Below are 23,002 nucleotides of genomic sequence, written 5' to 3'. Positions count from 1 at the left end.
CATTTCTTATACATGTTCCGTTTCAAACTTAGCTGGGTTGAAAGTTCCTTAGTCATCCATCCTGGTTTCTTGAGACACCTCCCGTTTTTCTTTCTCACTGGAACTGTTTGAAATTGTGCCTTCAGTATCTCCCTTTTGAGAAAGTCCCATCCGTCCTGAACTCCTTTATCTTTTAGTATTTCTGACCATGGAATCGCCCTCAATACTTCTGTAAGTTTACTGAAATCCGCTCTCCTAAAGTCTAGGATGCGTGTCTGACTCTGCCTGGCTTCTCCTCTCCATTGTATAACAAACTCCAGGAGAACATGGTCGCTTCCACCTAAGGATCCCACCACTTGCACCCCATCAACCAAATCATCCTTGTTGGTTAGGATCAGATCTAAAATAGCTGACCCCCTTGTTGCCTCTTCCACCTTTTGGACCATGAAATTGTCTTCCAGGCAAGTAAGGAATTTGCTAGACCTTGAGGATTTTGCTGAGTTTGACTTCCAGCAAATATCAGGATAGTTGAAGTCGCCCATCACTACTACATCTCTCTTTTCTGACTGTGTGGTCATCTGTTCTAGAAAGATATCATCCAATTCCTCAGTCTGAAGTTTTATTTATAGACCGCTATTCCGCTTTGATCATAGCAGTGTACAAGTAAAAAATTGCAATGACAAATACAAAGTACAATTAAAATATTTTAAAAATAAATAAATGATATTAATTTAAAAAGAATGTTGTCTTCCAGGCAAGGCCTGTTGTTGCTGGCCTGCCTCTCTCCCCCTCAAGATGGTGGTCGGAAGGAGGGCTCTTTGTCTTCCAGGCCAGGCCTCTCTCCCCCTCAAGATGGTGGTCGGAAGGAGGGCTCTTTGTCTTTCCAGGCCAGGCCTCTCTCCCCCTCAAGATGGTAGTCGGAAGGAGGGCTCTTTGTCTTTCCATGTTTGTCTGTCATGTTTGTCTTCGGTGTTCTGGAAAAGCAGTTAGCCATGCACTCTTCTCCATGATATTCTATCCCAACCTTTCTCAAACTTTTTACTCAGGAGGAACTTTTGAAACAATTTTAAGGTCTCAGGGAACTTCTGCATAAAAATCATTATTGGACTGTTTGGAAGTGCCTCCCTTTCAAAGTTCCTTGGTAATTCTACAAATCATGAGATTCCCTCAATCCTGCTTTGTTTACAGGTGGTGCTGTGTATGCCACTCAGAGAATAGAACTTGCCATTCGTATTAGGGTCACTGGAATCCCAGCTGTGTCCATTAATGTGGGCAGTGAAGTGCTATGTTTTCTGAATTATTTAAAACAAAGGGATAGCAGCCAGATACTACCTATCTCTGCTTCTCCTCCTTCTTTTGGCCTTCTTTTGGGTTATGCTGCTGAGTCTGTGTCTGTTGTGTCTCCACAGGATTATTGCCGTGTCCATGGAGACAATGGAGGGAAGCATGTGAGTTGCCTGCAGCCTCAGATTCCAGAAGTTCCTCTCTCACAAAAGTTCCTGACCGAAAGTGTTTCCTCTTGGAGAGAGGGAGGAGGGAGTGTCTGGTGTTCAATGACACCAGTACCCTCCCTGCCTCCTTCTTTTCTTGGCTTTTGTATGAATTAAAATAGGGGAAGGGATTGCTGGTAAGTGTCTTATTCACACCTGGACTCTTTCACTTCATAGAAGGCATTTGTTCTGCCTGGGGACAGGATGGAGTATTCCTTTCTAAGCACAGGTATGTGCATCTGGTCTATGGATGGAAAGCAGTGAGAACTGAATGAGGCACCTCCTGCTTTGGAGGATATCACATGGGACGGGAGGCTCTCAATTTCAAAAGAGAAGATAGTGAGGTCAATTCGAAAATTCATGCAATTACGTGATTACTTATCACACCTTAAATTCGCTGTAATGGCCTTCCCGAATGCGACCCAGATTCTGTGCAAAGTAAGCCATCACATTGGTGGGTTCTTAATTGCGAATTGGCACCCTTGCGCATGCTCAGTGAGACACCAGATGACTGGAGCATAGCATATTTAGGCGAGTGAGAGAGAGGAACCAAGGAATACCACAATTTACAAAAGAGGTTGGGGGGGAAGAATGGTTGAAAACATGTGCCATTCACATTAAAACAAGCATATATTCACTTTTGTCATGTTAAAACGTGAATATAATGTCTAAGTTGAATTTATGCAGATCTTCCATGTTCATTATTTTTCTTTTCTTTTTTTGTGTTCAGCAGCAAACCTGCCTTTGCGCTTTCTTCTTTAACTTTTGTTCTCCTTTGCGTTTTCTTCTTAGTAACTATTCTAAGTCTGTCATGTTTTCAACTCATAGTATGGTATCATCCACATATCTTAGATTGTTGATGTTCCTTCCTCCTATCTTCACTCCCCCTTCTTCTGAATCTAAACCTGCTTTTTGTATTATATTTTCAGTGTACAAGTTGTACACTCGCATATAGTCAACTCCGACAAAAACTCTGAGACATTCAAAACAAGTGGTGGATTAATTTAGTAGAAAAGACACAACGTTGTGCAGATCTGGGTGATTCCAGAAGATTTTACAAAGCTCTTAAAACAGTGTTTGGACCTACATATCAGGTCCAAAGCTCCCTATACAGTACAAATGGTCAAACACTAATTACAGTGGACCCTTGTTATACGCTGGGGTTTGGTTCCAAGATCCACTGTGTATAACAAAATCCGTATATGCTCAAGTCTCATTAAATATAATGACATAACAAAATGGTGTCCCTTATAAAAATGGAAAATAAAGGTTTGATATTTGAAATTTATACTTTTTTTTAAACATTTTCAAACCATGTATGCTTGAATCCGTGTATAAAAAAATCCGTGTATAAGAAGGGCTGACTGTACAGATAAAGCTTCCATTCTGAATCGATGGGCTGAACATTTCCAAAGCCTCTTTAGTGCCAACCGAGTAGTCCAAGACTCATCTATTCAACATATGACACAACAACCGATGAAAAATGAATTGGACATAGCTCCCACTTTGGAAGAGACTCTTAAGACCATACAACAGATGAAAAATGGCAAGGCAGCCGGGATTGATGGAATTCCACCTGAAGCTTGGAAACACAGAGGTCATGTACTCCATGCTAAACTCCACGAGCTCCTTGTGAGTCGCTTGGGAAAAGGTGAACTGCCATCAGATCTCCGTAATGCAGTCATCATCACACCCTGTATAAGAAAAAAGGAGCAAAATCCGATTGCTCAAACTATCGAGGTATAACACTGCTCTCCATCGCTGGAAAAATCCTTGCAAGGATACTCCTGAACAGATTAGTTCCTGCTATTGCAGAAGAACTGCTCCCTGAAAGCCAATGTGGCTTTAGAGCTAATAGAAGCACTACAGACATGGCATTTGCCCTTAGACAACTGCAAGAGGAATGTAGAGAACAGAACAAAGGACTCTATGTAGCATTTATTGACCTCACCAAAGCCTTAGACACTGTGAGTAGAAAAGGTCTGTGGCAGATCCTGGAACGACTAGGATGCCCCCCCAAATTCCTCAAAATGATTATCCTACTACATGAAGGCCAGCAAGGCCAAGTCAGATATGGCGATGCTCTCTTGGAGCCCTTTCTAATAACTAATGGTGTGAAACAAGGTTGTGTTCTCGCGCCAACTCTATTTACAATCTTCTTCAGCATGATGCTCCAAAGGGCTACAGCAGATCTCGAAGCAGACAATGGCATTTATATATGCTACCGTACTGATGTTAGCTTGTTTAACTTAAGCCGCCTGAGGGCCCGCACTAAGACTCTAAACTATCTAGTCTGTGAGCTGCTTTTTGCTGACGATGCTGCCCTCGTTGCCCATACGGAAGCAGCTTTGCAGTGCCTAACATCTTGTTTTGCAACAGCTGCAGAGCAATTTGGGCTGGAAGTCAGTCTGAAGAAAACGGAAGTTCTCTACCAGCCTGAGCCACAGGAAGAACACTACCATCCCCACATCTCTGTAGGCAAATCTGTGCTTAAGTCCATCCAGCAGTTTACCTACCTGGGAAGCATCATCTCCTCAGATGCCAAGACTGATAAAGAGGTCGATCACAGACTGGCAAAGGCATATAGTGTATTCGGAAGGCTTCACAAAAGAATCTGGAGTAACAAACACCTGAGGCGAAGCACAAAAACCAGTCTGTATAGAGCCATTGTACTATCTATTCTCCTTTATAGGTCTGAAACATGGGTCACCTATCGCCAACATCTACGACTCCTCAAACACTTTCATTAGTGCTGTTTACACACAATTCTAAATATACACTGGACTGACTATGTGACAAATGTTGCTGTCCTTGAGCAAGCAGGGATCACCAGCATTGAGGCCATGCTATTGAGGACGCAGCTGCGCTGGGCAGGACACATTTCTAGGATGAAGGACCATCGCCTCCCAAAAATAGTATTCTATGGTGAACTCACCACGGATCAGCGTAAGAGGGGCGGCCCTAAGAAGAGATACAAGGACTCCCTGAAACAACATCTCAGGCTCAGCCAAATTGATCACTAACAATGGTTCGCCCTGGCCTCACACCGGGAGGCATGGAGACACACTATCCACAATGCTGCAGCCTTTTTTGAAATCTCACACCAAACGAGTCTCAAAGAGAAACAACAACGCAGAAAGAATCACAACCTGGAAACATCACCCAAGGAGACTTTCTGCTGTGCTTTCAGCAACTGGTTTATCTCGTATTGGCCTTTTTAGTCATCAATGCACTTGTAGAAAGTGTGGGATGTGTACTTCCTGAATCTTCGTTCGCGAAGAAAAGCCAGAGAGAGAGAGAGAGAGAGAAGTTGAAAAAATAGGATGATAGAATGCAGCCTTGCCCAACCCCCTTGACAATTGGGAACCATTCTGTTTCTCCACATTCTGTTCTGACTTTAACCTCTTGACCTAAGTAGAGATTTCTCATCAAGACTATCAGATCCCATGTCTTTAAAACCATCCATAGCTTTTCATGGTTTATGCAGTCAAAGGCTTCGCTATAGTCTATAAATGCTAAGTTTGTGTGTCTCTTTTTTTGTGGATGGGGATGTATATTGATCATTTTCAGTTTGTTGGCCACTGTTTTGTTTTCTGTATTTGTTGACATATATTAGTTAATACTAAAGTTGATTCTGTCTGTGTGGATTGTATCACTTCAATTGGTATACCATCTGTTCCTGGTGATTAATTTTTCCCAATTTCTCTTACTGGCGCTTCCATCTCACTTTTTAGCATTTGGGGTTCATCATCATATGGTTCTTCATTCCATGTGTCATTTGTTTTTTCATCTCTATTCCCTGCCCTTATCCAATTCCCTAGTTTTGATGCTGATCCTTAATTCCCTATATTTGTATATCCTGGCAGTGGGGAAACCCTGTTTCTCCATTTCCTGCCCATTCACCCCACTGTACTTTTCTTTTCCCTGGTCTTTCATGAAATTTTGAAGATGGATTGAAACCTCTACTTCATTACTACCAATTTCCCTACCAACTTTCTCTGCTCTTAACTCAAGTGAAACTGACAAGTAGCTTTGATGAAGAGAAATAAATGAACAGAGGAGGTAAAGTCATAATTGATCCAGTAGATATGAATTATTAAATGTTCTACCCCTTTGTCTTCACCCCATCCACTCATTCTACTGGGCAATAGCATATAACATGTGGACCTCATGTACACAGAAAGTGCAGGTTTATTACTGAAATTTGGTCAGTCATTTGTATGAATCTGAGTTAACTAATCAATAATTAATAAACACACATTTCAGTTTGTTTTCCATATATTAGCATGCAGGAAAGATAATAAAACAATAGTTTTAAAAACTTTTGGAAAGGTGTCATACTTTGCATCATTTTTAAAGAGGCATTTCATCGAATATGAAACAAAAGGGGAATACCTCTTTAATGATGTTACATATTTATGTTAAATATAAGTATTTATGCTAAATATAATATTTCTCACATACTCAATCTAATGCATACTTTTGTTTGTCATACAATGGGTCAGCCACACTGGTGGGTGAGTGATCCACAGATTAGGGCATCCACAGCTCACCACACTCCATATCATTTAATTGCAATGCATGCATGCAGACAAATGCATGTTGCCCCCCCCCCATTGATTAAAATGGGATGTCCATGTTTTTTCCTAGCCATTGGGGGGGGGGGCAGAACCAAACCTCTGTAGTCCACTAGAGATATATATATATATATGCTTAAATTAGTTAATCTAATTTATTTATTGATTAAACATTAAAACTACAAAAAGATATCCATATGTAGATGGGTAAAAATGATTTCTATGTGTCACACACTTATATTTCACAGAATTCAAGGAACTCTGATCAGCTGTTTTAAAGTTTGGCATGTGCTCCCAGCCTATTGGAGCTCTGCATTCCATTCCTTAACAACAAAATGAAGATCCTCAATTCAAATAGTACTTTCAGTGATAAGTAATTCTTTGTTGCAACACCAGTCTCCTGCCCACAATTGTGGCTCTCCAAAACCATAAATGCTGAAGTATGGTTAGCCTCCAAGCTGCTGGAAAGTTGCCCACTACAAGATGATGGATGCCAAGGCATGAGAATACAATCTAGGACAAATTTAATTCTGTTTCCCACTAATTTCCAGAACAGGATGATGATTAGGCAGCACCACAACAGGTATTAATTTGGGGCTTATCCTGACCATGGAACAATCATATTTTTGTTTTAACATTCAAAACTATTTTTATCATATTAGACCAGACTTTTGTAGAATGCATACAGGGACCAATTCACTAGTGGCCTTGTGTTGATTATTTCCTTCTAACTAGATCACTTCATTAAGAGTCCACAGATTTTTGGCTGACTTTGATAGCTAATCAAACATTTGTAATCACCAGGGCCTCTTCCCTTGGCTTTGCCTTGTTTCTATGACCAGAAGAATCAAAACACTTGTTGAAGCAAGCATGACATTTAGTACTGTGGTTCTCTGTGAGTTTCTGCTTACCTGTAAGTGCACTTATTAAGAACATTGCCTTGGATCTGGGCTATACAAAGTAAAAATCTGCACTGATTCTTCTGAAGACCTGGATTTGGAATTCATTCCCATCAAGAGACAGCCAGGTGCCCAAAGCTAGTCATACCAAGCCACCATCATACTGCCTTGCAGGAGGATTCTAGTTGTTTTTCTTGTGTGCCTTCATGCCATTTCTGTCTTATGACTGAACTTATCACAGAATTTTCTTGGCAAGATTTGTTCAGTGGGGTTGTACTTCTGTTTTCCTCTGAGGCTGAGATGATGTGATTTGTCCAACATCTCCCAGTGGTTTCCATGGGCAAGCAAGGATTTGAACCCTCATCCCCAGAGTCATGTCCAGTGCTCAAGCCACTATGCAATGCTGACTTTTTAAAGGAGTTGTTGTCCAGAAAAGTAATTTGTCATGACTTTGAGTATGACCAGTTCAAAATTTATCACATCAATTTACTTTTCTCAACAGCTACATGTGCAGGATATTGTCAGGGGTGTAGCTACAAGGGAGAGAGCAAAATGAGAACACTACCCTCCCATAAGGATTCTGCTCCCCTCCAGTAAAATTTTCCTTCAGTCCTCAAACTTCTATCATTGCAGCAACATAAAACTTCAGTTGAGCATTTAGAAGTATATTTTAGGCATCCAAAGATAAGGGCCAGATAAGGAAATGTGAGCATATCAAGTATAAGAATCCTAAGTGTGAATGATTTTCAATGCCTCACTCTCTACAATGCTAGAAATTTGGGAACTGAAGGAAAATTTCATTGGACAGAATTCTGTCATAGAGAGACAATGCCCTAAATCTCCCTCCACTCCATAGCCACATCCTGATCTGTATCATCTCTGCTTGTCTGTTGTCTGCACAGAGCAGGTCTGAAAAAAGAGGCAGATGTATAGGAAGCCCTTTCTGTCAAATTTGCAGCTGATGTCTTGGGACATACTTTGCTCTACCAAAAGATCCAATAATGGCTTCAATTCTAGGCCTGAGGCCAGATCCAAAACTCTTGCCAATCTCATCCATTCCTTGTTTAATGAACTCCATTCATTTAATTGGGACAAGCTGCCCTTCTTTGATTAATCATGCTTTTGAGCAGGGGACTGTTACAGTCTGGGTGACCGGTCGGAGGAAGGTGAAGGGGCTGGCTTGGTTATAGAACTGAGTGTTGCATGTGTATGACTGTGCTCTTATCTGTGTGACTGTGTGTACATATGTTTAATTGGCAATGTAGTCTGTGAACAACTTTAAATCTAGAATGCTATGGAGCAGGATTCCCCTTCAAAAATAAAAGATGGAGAGTAGCCCTGAACAACCAAGAGCTAATGAGCCGGTCGGAAATGCTTTAAATGCAGTGTTTTTAAGCAAGGAGGGGATGCTGCAGCTCCTCCCTTGCTTTTGCAGTGGGACAATAAGAGCTCTTCTGGAGCCTGACCAAGTTACTTTAGGAAGCATCTCTGGAACCAGTAGAAGATTTTGTATGAACAACGGTGGGTCATGTGATCCCACAAGAATCATTCTTCAACCACCTGCCTTGAGGCTTTGGTCTTTGTTTCCAGATAAGGACTTTTAAAAGAAAAGAAACAGGTAAACCAAGTCCCCTGGGACATTGTTTCTCTGTTTGCATGGTGTAAAGGCTGGGAGAAGGAATCCAAGGTAGACGGAAAGATGAAGCAAAATGTTGGCACAACTAGACCTGCTTTCTAGGAGGCATTGCAGCAATCTGAGTAGGTATTTTTTTGCTTTTCAGCCCAAGTCCCCAGAAAAGAAGAGACAGAACTCTAAAGCTGTGATTTATTTAGTTAGGATTTTTCTAGCACATACTGTACTTCCCAAGATGACTCACAATTTTTTTAAAAAAAAATACATGCACTGAAGACAAATTTAAAAATAAGCAAATACTTAACATTATAAGAAGTAGGGTTTTTTAAAGAATGGGGAAGGGTTTTTTTTCTATGATCTTTATGGGAATGACTGCAGTGGCTATCTGGGAATGCATTTCATGTCATTACTGTGAGTGCACCTCTCTTCATAGTTTACTTGCTTGTGCAGTACTTATTTCACCTTGTCTTGAAAGTTCAGCTGCTGGATATTTTAAGGGACAATGGGTTGGGCTGCCTCATTGAAATGAACTTACAACCCTTCTAAATTTACCTTCTTTATTTATTTAATCCTCACATTTCTCCCAACATGACATGCAAGGCAGCTCACAGCTTGAGTTACAAGATACTGTTTTTGATAATATAAAAGTTTTTTAATTAAGCAATCATATTAAAATAATTAATTTAAACCAGTTTTAAAAGGCTGATGAAATATAATAATGATGAATAAAATGCAAATACACCCCAATTAAAAGACCTCTGCAACAGACAGTTATCACTTAAAGATTTGGGTAAACAAAAATCTCCTTATTTGCCAGCACAGAGAGAGACCAGGTCAGTCTAACTTCGGGGCCATTCAGACTACCTTTTAACCCGGTTCAGGATTCGAAATTTGCACGTGAAGTCCATATTGGGCCTGATTCTGTCACAATCCATGTCAAGGCTTGCACAAGGAAAAGCCCCTTATCCCGGGGTATCCAGAATCGGGCTAAAATCCATCTTTTCCCAAAAGACTCGGTTTCCGCGAAATATGAACTTGCCCTCGATCACGATTGGGGCAAATTCAGTGAGGGATTAGGGTCGGAGGGCAGGCAGCGGTCAGAGCATTACCTCCCCTCATCTGAGGGGAGGGGGAGGAAGAGGAGGAGGAGGAAAAAGCCAAAGGACTGGAGGCTGAGAGGAGGCAAAAGGGGAAATCAGGGTGACTTTTGGGCTGCAAAGGGCTGTAAGAGGGAGGGGGGAGTGGAGAAAGTGTTGGAGGAGGAGGAGGAGGAGGAGGAGGAGGAGGAGGAGGAGGAGGAGGAGGAGGAGGAGGAGGAGGAGGAAGGAGCCTTGGGAAGAAGGGAGCCATGGACGGCATTCTCTAATTGGAGCAGGAGGAGGATGAAGGAGCCAGGGCAGCTTGGGAGGGGAGGGTCGGAAGGAAAGAGGAGGAGGAGGATTGCCCAGGGAAATAGGGATGCGGGGCTAAGCCGGGGGATGTAGGGAAATCCAGCTGCAGCAGAAGGAGCCTCTTTTATTTCTGACAATTTATGTGCATGATTTTTGGGTGACATGTCTGTGTGCTTGCTTGTGCTACTGTGCTACTTTCATTTCCTCTTGCTCCTGGATTATTATTATTATTATTATTATTATTATTATTATTATTATTAGTGGATGCTACAGTCAGAATGCCTGCACTGCATTTCCTTTTTATTCCCAATTGATTCCATGGATCAGTTGGAACTGACAGGTCACTCTCTCTCAGCCTCAGTGGAAGGCAATGGCAAAGCTCCTCTAGCAGGAGGAAAAGGGTCAGTTCAGTTCAGGTCAAAGGCAGGGCACGAACAGAGCTCCCATCAGGCACCTCCCCCCCCTTTTTTTATTTTTTAAAATTATTTTTGACAAAATATGCGCATGTTTTTTTCTTGAGGCAGATATATAGATGCATAGAACATGGCTGGCTGCTTGTTCACTTTCCCTTCTATTTGCTGGCTTCCAGCAAAGGGGAAATGTTGCAAAGGGCTAGACTTTTTTTCCTTTGCGAATCAATGCTATAATTTCAATGTTACATTTGTTGCTCTTGTCAATTAGGCAACTGGCAAAACGATACATGCTTTTGCTACTGTCTCTTCAGGGCTAGCCCTGAATTGCTTTTAAAACAAAAAAGAATGCATGGCAATCGCACCCTTTTCTGGCATTTTGGGGTTGAAAATGGAGCCAGGGGCAGATCATAACCTGCACTGACCCAAATGCCAACAACACACACACACACAAAAGAGGTTTTAAATTTTGACGTGCGCACTTTGGGGCATTTTGTGCATGGCTCTTTAAAAAAAAGGAGGGGGGAACCACACTTCCAATGCCCCTGCAAACGTCACCTATGACGATCGCTTGATTGACAGCAGGCGCCTTCAAGTTAAACCCGATAAGGCATTTGGGTTAATATGTTCCTCAAATCTAGTGAGCACTTGCTAATGGAGAGATTCAGGGGAGGGGCATCTGGATCTACCCAGTTCCACCCACGTTGACTGGGCCAGTGGGAATGGGGCCTTCCTGTGGGAAAGACTATTCCATAGTCTGGGAGCAGCTACTGAGAAGGCCCTCTCCTGTCTCCTCACCATATATGTCTGTTATGGCAATGGGGCCAAGAGAATGCTCTCCCCTGAAGTTCTTAAACTTGGGCAACATAATGGTAAGATATTGGCTAGCTTATCTTACTTCATCTGGTTATCCTGTTACGTCTCTGTAAAAATAAGAGGAATCTAATCCACGTATTGTCATTACCCTCATCTCTTCCTCAGCACTAAGCATAGAGATGTCCTCTGTGGTATAAATACTAAGCTAACCTTATAAAAGCTCTATTTCCCCAACTCAGTCTTTCAGTCTGGCCTGGGTATGGGTCAGTTCTGCCAATTCTAAAGGGCTAATTGCTAGTGATAAAATCTGAGCCTGGTTTTAAAGCATACATGGCAATTATAATTGTGGTTTTGTCTGGTAGAATGTAAAATCTATTTATAGATCTGACAGACTTACTGAATCTTAGCTATACCGAGTAATCCCCAGTGTGAGAACACCTTTGAGTTTGGGCACTTGGCCTCTAAAAGGTTTGCCACCACTGCTCTAGAACATGCAGAGGGGTTGTTGAGGTTTCTATGAATCAGAGGGTGCAGTGTGTTAGAATCATAAATCTGGAAGGTACCACATGGGTCATCCAGTCCAACCTCTTGCCATGCAGGAATACACAACAAAAGGACTGTAGAGAGATGACCATCCAACTTGTATTTAAAAACCTCCAGAGAAAGTGAGTGCACATTCATATGATATAAAATCTTCAGCTTACCATTCTTATACTTTCAGTCACCAGTAAATTATATTGGAGACCTTTTAATCAGAAATTACTGTAGACCTTTGCTTTAAATAAGTATGCATTGACTATATGAAAATTACAGTTATTATAATAATTTTACATTTTTGATGTTATATATATGTGCTAATGTACTGTCTTCCTTATTGTTGTCCTTTGTATAAAGGCGTTAACAGGCTGAAACTGTTGGACATATTAGCTGTTTAGCATCATGCTTCAGCATCTTTAGATGTGGACCCCTGTTTTTCAAGGGTTTTCTTCTATGCTTTTTAGTTGCTGTTTCCCACCCCACAGATGAGATCACTGGATGTTTAGGATGTTTTGTGATCTATGGTTCATTGTGATGTATGTTATATTATTGACACACAGATAAACTGAGCGTCAATGGAGGCTACAGCATTAATACCCCAATACTTCATCAGATATCACTTTCTGGGGATGGGAAGAAACTGCATCTTAGGATCCTTACAGAGAGCAATGCAGGTCTCTTTTCCTGCTTCACCCAAAAAAACTGCAGGCTTTTTCCTGCAGGCAGCCTGCTTACAAACAGTAGCATTCCCCTTCTTGTTGTCTTGTATGTGTGAATTAATAGTGAGTCCTCTCTTCACATCGCTGGTGCCTTCTTGGTCCACTTTATCTCCCTCATCTTTTGTCATGTCTTAAGACGCATTGCTTCAGAGAAATGCATGCCAAAATTGCTTGCCGCAGAAACCTTAAAAGTCAATCATTACACTGTTGGAAATGGATCATTCAGACCAGTTTTAATTCAAAATCTTACTCTGTATGTCTTTTCTGAAGCAGATATGATAAGCTTCCCTTTCCTTTCACATGAGCATATCACTATTTGTTCTTTTTGCTTCTATACAGTTATTGTCCTAAAATGTTTTGTGGTGCAGTGTCTTTTCTGGTGCAGCATCTTTTCCAATCCAACCTGAGAAAATAATCTACCTCAGCAATAAATAAAAATGCATAAATAAAATAAAAACGACAAAAACTTAAATATAAGACAACTATTGACAAAACTGACTGACTTGATATGATTTTCCCCACTACAATTTTTTGGAAACTTCTGGATGTAGAAGCTGAGATGATTAAACAGCATAGGTTTCATGACATTCAAATGATTTTTTTCCATTTTGCTTTAGTGTTACCATATCTTGTTGCAATGTGTCACAGAGTATATGAGGATGCCCCCTTTCCTTATGACTTTTCTATAATCAGCTATTTGTTCATTCTCCTGTTGGAGAATGTGGCAAGGAAAATGAAACTCCTGGTTTCCTTCCCTTTCTTTGTACACACTGCTTCCTCTCAGGTCATATTGCAAACCAAAGCAGTCCAAGAATCTTCATGTTGTCCTCCTCCTGTTTGTTTATGTTTTTTTCTAGTGGTTGTCTTGGATAACCTCTTCGTTAAACTCTGGAATCATTTCCTTAAGTATTTGTTTAGTGAAGACATTTCCCTGGTCTCTGGTGTCTCAACATATTCCACAGTGAAGTTTGACCTGGACATATTGGAACTCCCCAGATAGCATCACAAAATGCAAGATGATCCAGGAGGGCAACCAGGATCAGTCCCATTTTAGCCAGTTTCATCTCAGTTTCTCTACATTATTTTTTCATGGTTGTACAATCAATAACAAATGATAGAAAAAAGTTTCCTCTTCTCAGTTCAATTTGTACCTCTGTTCTACAACTTACAGTGGGCCCTTCATATCAGCAGGCTAGTAATCCATGGATTTGACTGCCCACAGATTAACACTTTCCATATTATTCATAGAATCATAGAATTGGAAGGGACCTCTAGGGCCATCCAGCCCAACCCCCTGCCATTCAGGAAATGTCAATCAAAGCATCCCCAACAGATGGCCATCCAGCCTCTGTTTAAAGACCTTTAAGGAAGGAGACTCCATTACACTCCAAGGAAGGAGTGTGTTCCACTGTTGAACAGCCCTTACTGTCAGGAAGTTCCTCCTAATGTTGAGGTGGAATCTCTTTTCCTGCAGCTTAGATCCATTGTTCCGGGTCCTGTTCTCTGGAGCAGCAGAAAACAAGCTTGTTCCCTCCTCAATATGACATCCCTTCAAATATTTAAATATGGCTATCATATCACCTCTTAACCTTCTCTTCTCAAGGCTAAACATTCCCAGCTCCCTAAGTCATTCCTCATAGGGCATGGTTTCCAGACCCTTCACCATTTTAGTCACCCTTCTCTGGACACGCTCCAGTTTCTCAATTTCCTTTTTGAATTGTGGTGCCCAGAACTGGACACAATATTCCAGGTGGGGCTTGACCAAAGCAGAATACAGTGGCACTATTACTTCTCTTGATCTAGACACTATACTTTTATTGATGCAGCCTAAAATTGCATTGGCCTTTTTAGCTGCTGCATCACACTGTTGACTCATGTTGAACTTGTGGTCTACTTGGACTCCCAGATCCCTTTCACATGTAGTTTTATTCAGCCAGGTGTCCCCCATCCTATATCTGTGCATTCCATTTTTCTGCCCTAAGTGCAGTACCTTACATTTCTCAGTGTTGAAATTGATTTTGTTAGCCTTTGCCCAGCTTTCTAGTCTATTCAGGTCGTTTTGAATTTTGATCCTGTTCTCTGGAATATTAGCTATTCCTCCTAATTTGGTGTCATCTGCAAATTTGATAAGTATGCTCCCAATTCTGTCATCCAAGTCATTGATAAAGATGTTGAACAGTACTGGGCCCAGGACAGAGCCCTGTGGGACCCCACTTGTCACTTCTTTCTAGGATGAAAAGGAGCCATTGTAAAGCACCCTTTGGGTTCGACCGGTCAACCAATTACAAATCCATGTAACAGTTGCCTTGTCTAGTCCACATTTTACAAGCTTGTTTGCAAGAATATCATGGGGAACTTTGTCAAAAGCCTTACTGAAATCAAGATATACTATATCCACAGCATTCCCTTCATCTACCAAGCTGGTAATTTTATCAAAGAAAGAGATAAGATTTGTCTGGCATGACTTGTTTCTCTGAAACCCATGTTGACTCTTTGTGATTATAGAATTGCCTTCTAGATGTTCACAGACTCTCTGTTTAATGATCTGCTCTAGAATCTTTCCTGGTATGGATGTCAGACTAACTGGGCAATAATTGCTGGGATCCTCTTTTTTCCCTTTTTTGAAGATGGGAACAACGTTTGCCCTCCTCCAGTCGTCTGGCACTTCTCCTGTTCTCCAGGAGTTTTCAAAGATTATTGCCAATGGCTCCGATATTACATTTGCCAGTTCTTTTAATACTCTTGGATGTAGTTCATCTGGTCCTGGAGATGTATATTCATTTAGATTAACAAATTAGTGTGTGCACAGGGATGTGCTAACACATCCAGGTGCATGTTTCTGCCCTTGAATAATATGTGGCATGGCCATCCATGTTTTTTGTTTTTGTTGAGGTTTTTTGTTTTGTTTTTGTCATCTGCAGGGCCCCTTAGAACTAAACATCCAGGGTTGGGAAGGAGCCACTATATTTAATTTCTACACAGAGTCACCATATCCAGATAACTATCCTGGATGACAGAGGCAAGCACTATATTTCTATATCCACAAAGGTTATATTCAGTTGGATCCTGATCCAGTCTTATAATGGAGCCCTATGGTCCCCAGAAAAGTGTCCTAGGGGTCACAGAATACATTGGATCTTTCCTTCTGAAAACAGAGAGAAATATTAATACTTGGAGAAGGAGATCTGACCATGGGAATTTATCCCCCTTCAGCAGCTGGAGAAACCTCCACAGCCAGTCTTTCTCCTCTAATGTGATGTCTGAGGAAGAGGGAAGGAGGCATGCCAGTTTGTCTACTGGGATAATCCACAGTTCCCAGTCACACAGACACACATGGAAATAAGGAAGGAAGGAAGGAAGGAAGGAAGGAAGGAAGGAAGGAAGGAAGGAACCACAGAGGGTGAACTCCTACCATACTTCAATCCTGCCAGCACAAGCAGGATTCTACCTTCACAGACTATCAGTCTGCACATATTAGCATTGCTGTCTTAGCACTCCAGTTAATGAAACTCATGCTTTGTTTGACTGAATAAAATCTCATTCATGTAAATGGGTCTAGACTGTATGACTAAGTCTGGATCCTATCCATTATTTGTAATAGATATTGACTCACTCAGAAAACAGCCATCACTTGCTTCCAGATGCAAAGTTGGTGAAGTGCACCAGAATACATGTGTGCATGTGTGTGTGCCCATGTACTTTCAAGTCACCTGTTGACTTATGGCAACCCCATGAATTTCATAGGGTTTTCTTAGGCAAGGAATACTCAGAGGTAGTTTGGCCAGTTCCTTCCTCTGACATATAGCAGCACCTGGTATTTGTTGATGGTCTCTCATCCAAAATATTAACTGGAGTTGACCCTGCTTAACTTCCCAAAGCAGTCATGATCTGGTGCCTTTAGGGTATTTAGGACCTACATCATTCATAAGCAAATTCTAAAGGGCAGGAAAAGTAAAATCTTTTGCAGTTTTTCATCTACTTCAGCTAGTGAGCTCTGATGTGGCAGTACTGTGCAAGAATGTAAGTGACCATATTCTAAGGCAGTGTATTAGAGAACAAGCATGGTGTAATTGTGTTGTGTCTTGTGACTACATCTTGCGGAGATTAGGCTCCTAATCCCTGCTCAGGCACAAAAACCCATGGGTTGACTTTGGCCAAGTCATACTCTTATCCTAAAAGTAAGTCAATGGCAAACCTGATTAAACGTTGCTAGCAAAAATATCCATAGCTTGGAGTCAACCTGAAAGCAAATGACAACAACCATCAATATGTATGGTGCTTTATGGAATGCAGGAGACCAATTCCATGCTCAAGCAACGTACAAACTAAAAAATGTTCCATTTCCTCATTATTTACTTTTATGTGGTAGTAATTATCCTATGGATTAGGATTTCTGAATCACTTTTCATGTGTGATGGTAATTGATTTGGTAGTGCCATAGAGGGCTCTGATTCTTCTGCAGGATGTCTGGAGTAAAATGAGTGTCATGTCGACACCCTTGATGATGTGACTGTTTCTGCATGCCAGTGATGTCTTTTTAAAAAAATGGAATGGCGTTGATCAAACTGTTCAGCAAGCTTGATTCCTTTGGCATAGAAAGGTAGGCAGGCTGGTACCCCCCAGATGTTTTGGCCTTTATCTCTCATACGCACTGACCATTGATGATGCTGGTTGAAGCTCATGGGAGCTGCAATGCAGAACATCTAGAATGTACCAGGTTGCCTACCTTCTAAACTTCAATAGTCCTAAGTGATACAGTGGCAACAACATCTAGAGAAGCATGGGCTTCCCACTCGTGCTCTGTTCCTGCCCTGCAACAGCACAGCACTAATGCAAACACCAGCCAATGATATTAATGAAGATTTACAGTACCTATAAAATAATCCAGGTTTAAGAGTCTGGCTTGTTAGACTGCCGAAGGGAGGGGGGGAGATTTTGCCACTACAAACAAAACAGATGGTAGCCAGCAGTTGATCTTGACATATTATCACCTTCTAAGGTGAACCACATTAGTAATAAAAACCTAATAATAAAAAATTATTAAAAACACTAACTGCTGGAATAATCACACCTTTCCAAGTAAACAACAAAACAGTGCAGTATTCAAGGTGAAGTCGAAGGCTTTCGTGGCCAGCATCCATAGTTTTTTGTGAGTTTTTTGGGCTATGTGGCCATATTCTAGAAGAGTTTATTCCTGACGTTTTGCCAGCATCTGTGGCTGGCATCTTCAGAGAATGCTCTCTTCCAGGCTAGCATTCTTGGAAGATGCCAGCCACAGATGCTGGCGAACTGTCAGGAATAAACTCTTATAGAACATGGCCACATAGCCGGAAAAACCCACAAAAACAGTGCAATATTCATTGGAATATTCTAGGTACTGATACAGACTGTGAAATAAATGGGTTATGGTTATGCATTTATTGTACAAAAATGTTTATTGTCTAGGAAGACAATGAATCATATGTGCAAGAGAAGTTTCTATGGCTGCAGGTAAAAATATTGTCTGCTTTATGGAGATGAAGGTTAAGCATTATGAAGGTCAAGTCATGGTGTGGATACTGAGTGCAAGACCTAACACCCTCTGCTGGTTAGACTACATCAGGTTTGTCTATGCCATGACACAAGAAACAGAGCTTTGAAAAGTTGTGGGGGTTTTTGTTTGTTTGTTTGTTTGTTTTATTTTTTTTGGACAACTTACAAAACTCCCTAGCCAGCAGGTCATTTGGTCATGCTGGCTGAGGCATTCTGGAAGTTATAGTACAAAAAAACCCTAAGGTTTCCATGCTCTTACAGGGAGTGAAGGCTGCCAGCTCTCAGTACCAAACACAGCCACGGTAAAAAAACAACAACCCAATCCTGTCTTTTTTGAGCTTAGTGTTGACACCTTAAAGACCTGCAAAAAGTATAACCTACCAAGCTGAATGGAGTCTCTTCCTGTAAATTGTGGATTGTGTTTGGCTTGCATGTTTACAGGTTGTGCCAACGTGCAGGTTTTGCTAGGAAACTTCCTCTATGGTCATGTTGGAAGGGGGCTTCACTACTCACAAAGCAGATTTTAGGGGTTAGCACAGAGAGATATAACAGAGACATAGCCTTATGACATGTGCATGTCTTCAGATACAGGATATAAGTGCACAAGCCCCTCTTAGTCTGCTTAGCTTGAGCTAGAGACAAAGGTAGACAGACAAGCTGGCCCTTTATGTAAGTGGTATGCTTTTGTTATAGAATTTCCTTTTTTAAAAGGTACTCTGTCTTTCTTGCACTCCTTTTTCATGTGCTTTAGTCTGGTTCTGTCCAGGAGGTAGGCAAGGAAAGTACCAGTGGGATTCCCCAGCACTGTCCCAATATATTGCTAAGGTGGAAGAAACCAGTCATTGGGTGACTTCAGCTCAGGCAAGGAGAAGGGCGGGAGGAACCAAGCAAATCCCATCATAAGGCCATTTTGAATTATGATGCTGTCCTCTGGAGATGCCCCTCCTAATTTGGTGTCATTTGCAGATTTGATAAGCATGTCCCCTATTCCATCATCCAAGTCATTAATAAAGATTATAATAGTCAAACAGTACCCTGTGGCACCCCACTAGTCACCTCTCTCCAGGATGAGGAGGAGCCAGGATGTTGAGTACTCTTTGGGTTTGGTCAGTCAACCAACTACAGATTCACCTAAGCATAGCATTGTCTGGCCCACAAATTTACTAGCTTATTTACAAGAATATCACGGGGAACCTTGTTGAAGAGATACCCCGGTTCCTTGCTAATTTTCACTGTCCTTTGGGTGAGCAAAATGGTGAAGGGTCTGGAATCTATGCTCTGTGAGGAGAGACTTAGGGAGCTGGGTAGGTTTAGCCTGGAGAAGAGACGGTTAAAAGGTGACATGATAGCCCTGTTTAAACATTTGAAGGGGTGTCATATTGAGGATGGAGCAAGCTTGTTTTCTGCTGCTCCAGAGAATAGGACCTGGAGCAATAGATGCAAGCTCCAGGAAAGGGGATTCCTTGTCAACATTAGGATTAACTTCCTGACAGTAAGAGCTGTTAAACAGTGGAACATACTCCCTCAGAGAATGGTGGAGTCTCCTTCTTCGGAGGTTTTTAAACAGAAGTTGGGTGGCCATCTGTTGGGTGGTGCTTTGATTCTGTGTTCCTCTACAGCAGAGGGTTGGACTGGGCAGTCCTTGTGGTCTCCTCCAGCTCTATGATTCTATGAAATCTGATCAAGAAAACGCGAGGATAGATTCACCTTAGTCACCACCATAAATAGGAAATGACTTGAAGGCACACAACAGAGACACACAGAGATTGGGGGGGGGGGGGCACCCAGTGGGTTTCTGAGGCTGATCAAGGGTTCCAGTCCTGCTCTCGTGCCATTCTGGGGCAACACAAACCCCATTATACACATTTGGCTGGCTCTGTAAACCTCAGTGATAATAACATTTGTGTCCCCAGCTGGGAGGCGCTTTATCCCCTCTCTGGTTTCTTTAATGGGTATCCAGGAAGAGGAGGGGGTGGGGGGAGCCAGGAGCAAAAAAAAAAGGCATATTCCTGGCAAAGTTGTGCTATCACGCTGAAGATTTTCAGACAACATTGTGCTTATCTAGGACTTAACCTATGAAGATCCAAGAATGCTCCAGCAACAAGTCATTTCTGAAACTTCCCCGGGAATGATTTGTTGCTGGAGCATTCATGGATCTTCACGGCAGAAGTCCTGGATAAGTGCATTTCTGAAAATCTTCAGTTCTATTGCACAACTTTGCTGGGACTATGCCTTTTCTCCCCCGATTTTCCCTGTCTCCTTGGAGAGCCCCCAAAAATGAACACGTAATTAAAGGAACCAGAGTATGGGAAAGTGACTCTTTTCAACTGCAACTCCCAGAATCCCTCAGGCAAAAGAGATCATAGAATCAAAGACTTGGAAGAGACCACAAGGGCCATCCAGTCCAACCCCCTGCCATGCAGGAACTCACAAAGAAAGCACCCCCAACAGATGGCCATAGAGCCATTTCAGGATTTTCCCGAAAGTAAAAAGTGGCCGATTTTGTCCACTTTCTGTGCAGGTTAATGTTGGATTAATGTTCAATGCCCCTGATGTGTCTGAAAACAATCCCATATTTGAGGGATATTCCTGGAATTTAAATCCAGTTTCTGCATGGAATTTGGGCACTTAGCCTCCTATGTGATAAACCCGTCTGTTTAAAGGACCTCCAAAAGAAGGAGACTCCACCAGTCTCCAATGGAGTGTGTTCCACTGTCAAACAGCCCTTACTGTCAGGAAGTTACTCCTAATATTGAGACGGAATCTCTTTTCCTGGAGCTTGCATCCACTGCTCCGGGTCCTAGTCTCTGGAGCAGCAGAAAGCTTGTTCCATCTTCAGTATGACACCCCTTCAAATAGTTAAACAGGGCTATCATATCACCTCTTAACCATCTCTTCTCCAGGATAAACATACCCAGTTCCCTAAGTCTATACAGTCAGCCCTTCTTATATACTGATTTCTTACACATGGATTCAAGCATCCACAGTTTGAAAATGTTCAAAAAAAGTATAAATTTCAAATGTCAAACCTTGATTTTCCATTTTTTTTAATAAGGGATACCATTTTGCTATGTCATTATATTTAATGGGACTTGAGCATCCACGGATTTTGTTATCCATGGGGATCTTGGAACCAAACCCCGGCATATAACAAGGGTCCACTGTACTTGTATTGATGCAGCCTAAAATCGCATTGGCCTTTTTAGCTGCTGCATCAGAAACTTTTGTTGTAGTTAACATTCATGTTGAGCAAATGAAAATGGCAAATAGACTAGGGAGTATATCACATGGAGCTTTTTGGAGATTTTCTGGCTCAGTTCCAACATGACTGCACTTCCAACAATGCGCATTCACGTCGTAACGTGAATGTGTTATCAGACGCCATTCCTTTCTATGAGAGCTCCTTGCTGGGTGCTTCCGCAATGATTCCAAAGTGACCCCTCATTTTGGTAAAACCGGAAAAACAGTGACTTTACAGAATTCGCTTCCAGGCTCAATTGCATTGTGAATTGGTCTGGTGTGGAAAACCACTCCGATGTCACCCCCTTGGCCCCCTGCATCCTGCTCCATCATCCCCCTCCTCCTCCTTCATGCCATCTCCTCCTCTCTGCCAACCAGCTGATCCCATCATCCCCTGCATCCTCCTAGACCCCAATCTGCTCCCCTCCTTCAGCCTGCCACCAATCTCATCATCCCCTGCCTTCTCCTAGACCCCAATCTGCTCCCCTCCTTCAGCCTGCCACCAATCCCATCATCCCCTGCCTTCCCCTAGACCCCGATCTGCTCCCCTCCTTCAGCCTGCCACCAATCCCATCATCCCCTGCCTTCTCCTAGACCCCGATCTGCTCCCCTCCTTCAGCCTGCCACCAATCCCTTCATCCCCCTGCCTTCTCCTAGACCCCGATCTGCTCCTCTCCTTCACCCTGCTGCCCATCCCATCATCCCCTGCGTTCTCCTAGACCCTGATCTGCTCCCCTCCTTCACCCTGCCGCCGATCCCATCATCCCCTGTGTCCTCCTTCACCTCAATGAAAGATAACAGCTAAGGAGGGGGCGGGGAAGGAGGACAGCATCCAGAGCCCCACTGAGCATGTGCAAGGGGGCCAATTCGTTGAACCCTCCGGTGTGGTAATACAATGTGCACTCACTCCCCTTTGCTTGAGTCCGCATCATGTGCCTTGCTTGGAATCGAACTGACTTTGCTTGCCCCTCACTTCGGAAGGACAACAGAAAGGCAACCAGGTGTTGAAAAACATGACATTTTAACCTCAACCGCATTGCTAGAGAGGAGTGACTCTGGATCTGGTGTGGAAAAACATCACGCTTTGCTTTGCTAGAACAGGAGTGACTGCGGATCTGAGCTGCAAACACCCCCCCCCCCCCAATGTGATAAGGTCCTAGGTGAAAGAAAGAAGTTGGCAGCATGAACCTTTGCTGACTATAGTCTACTTGCTCAGCTACATTTAGTGTGAAAGCTCATGCTGCCAACTTCTTTCTTTCAAAAGTGCTACAAGATCTCTTTACATGCTTTTGTTTTTGTTGTGTGCCTTCCAGTGGTTTCTGATTTAGGGCAACCCTAAGTTGGTGAACATATGATGGGGCAAGTTTCTTCAGAGTGCGTTTGCCATGACTATCCTCTGAGGGTGAGAGAGAGTGTCTTGCCCAAAGTCACCCAATGGGTTTCCGTAGCTGAGCAAGGAACCCTTGTCTCCAGAATCAAGCGCCCAATGCTCAAACCAGGGCTGGCTCTCTCAAAGTAACTATACACACACACACACACCCCGCCCCAAGGAACTTTTCTGAGTTTGGAAGGAAACAAAGCCAAGCCCTTACCAAAACCCAAGACCAAAGACTGCAGCCTCACTGGAGAAATAATCCTCCTCCAATGCAGTGTATAGATAGTCCTAGGCTGCATCCTTACTGCAGAAACAATCTGGTCTGACACTGGAGCCCTGTTGGCGCAGTGGTTGTGAGTTCAATACCAGCCAGGGCTCAAGCTCAACTCAGCCTGGCATCCTTC

The 23,002-nt window shown here is 42.5% G+C and overlaps 1 protein-coding gene across 1 annotated transcript in view; it reads left to right on the top strand.

The window, feature by feature from the left end:
• The window catches only part of COL7A1 (collagen type VII alpha 1 chain), a 198,980-nt gene that overhangs the window by 17,740 nt on the left and 158,238 nt on the right, over window positions 1–23,002 (top strand). Inside the window, exon 3 of the mRNA XM_089512980.1 lies at window positions 1,168–1,427. Coding sequence (XP_089369106.1) covers window positions 1,168–1,427 — 260 coding nt within the window. The remainder of the gene's footprint in view (window positions 1–1,167; window positions 1,428–23,002) is intronic.

This window comes from Sceloporus occidentalis, unplaced genomic scaffold (genome assembly GCF_023333645.1).
Source record: "Sceloporus occidentalis isolate IW3139 unplaced genomic scaffold, rSceOcc1.0.p SCAF_1, whole genome shotgun sequence".
Classification (NCBI taxonomy): domain Eukaryota; kingdom Metazoa; phylum Chordata; class Lepidosauria; order Squamata; family Phrynosomatidae; genus Sceloporus; species Sceloporus occidentalis.
This window is presented reverse-complemented; position numbering and strand designations above follow the sequence as displayed.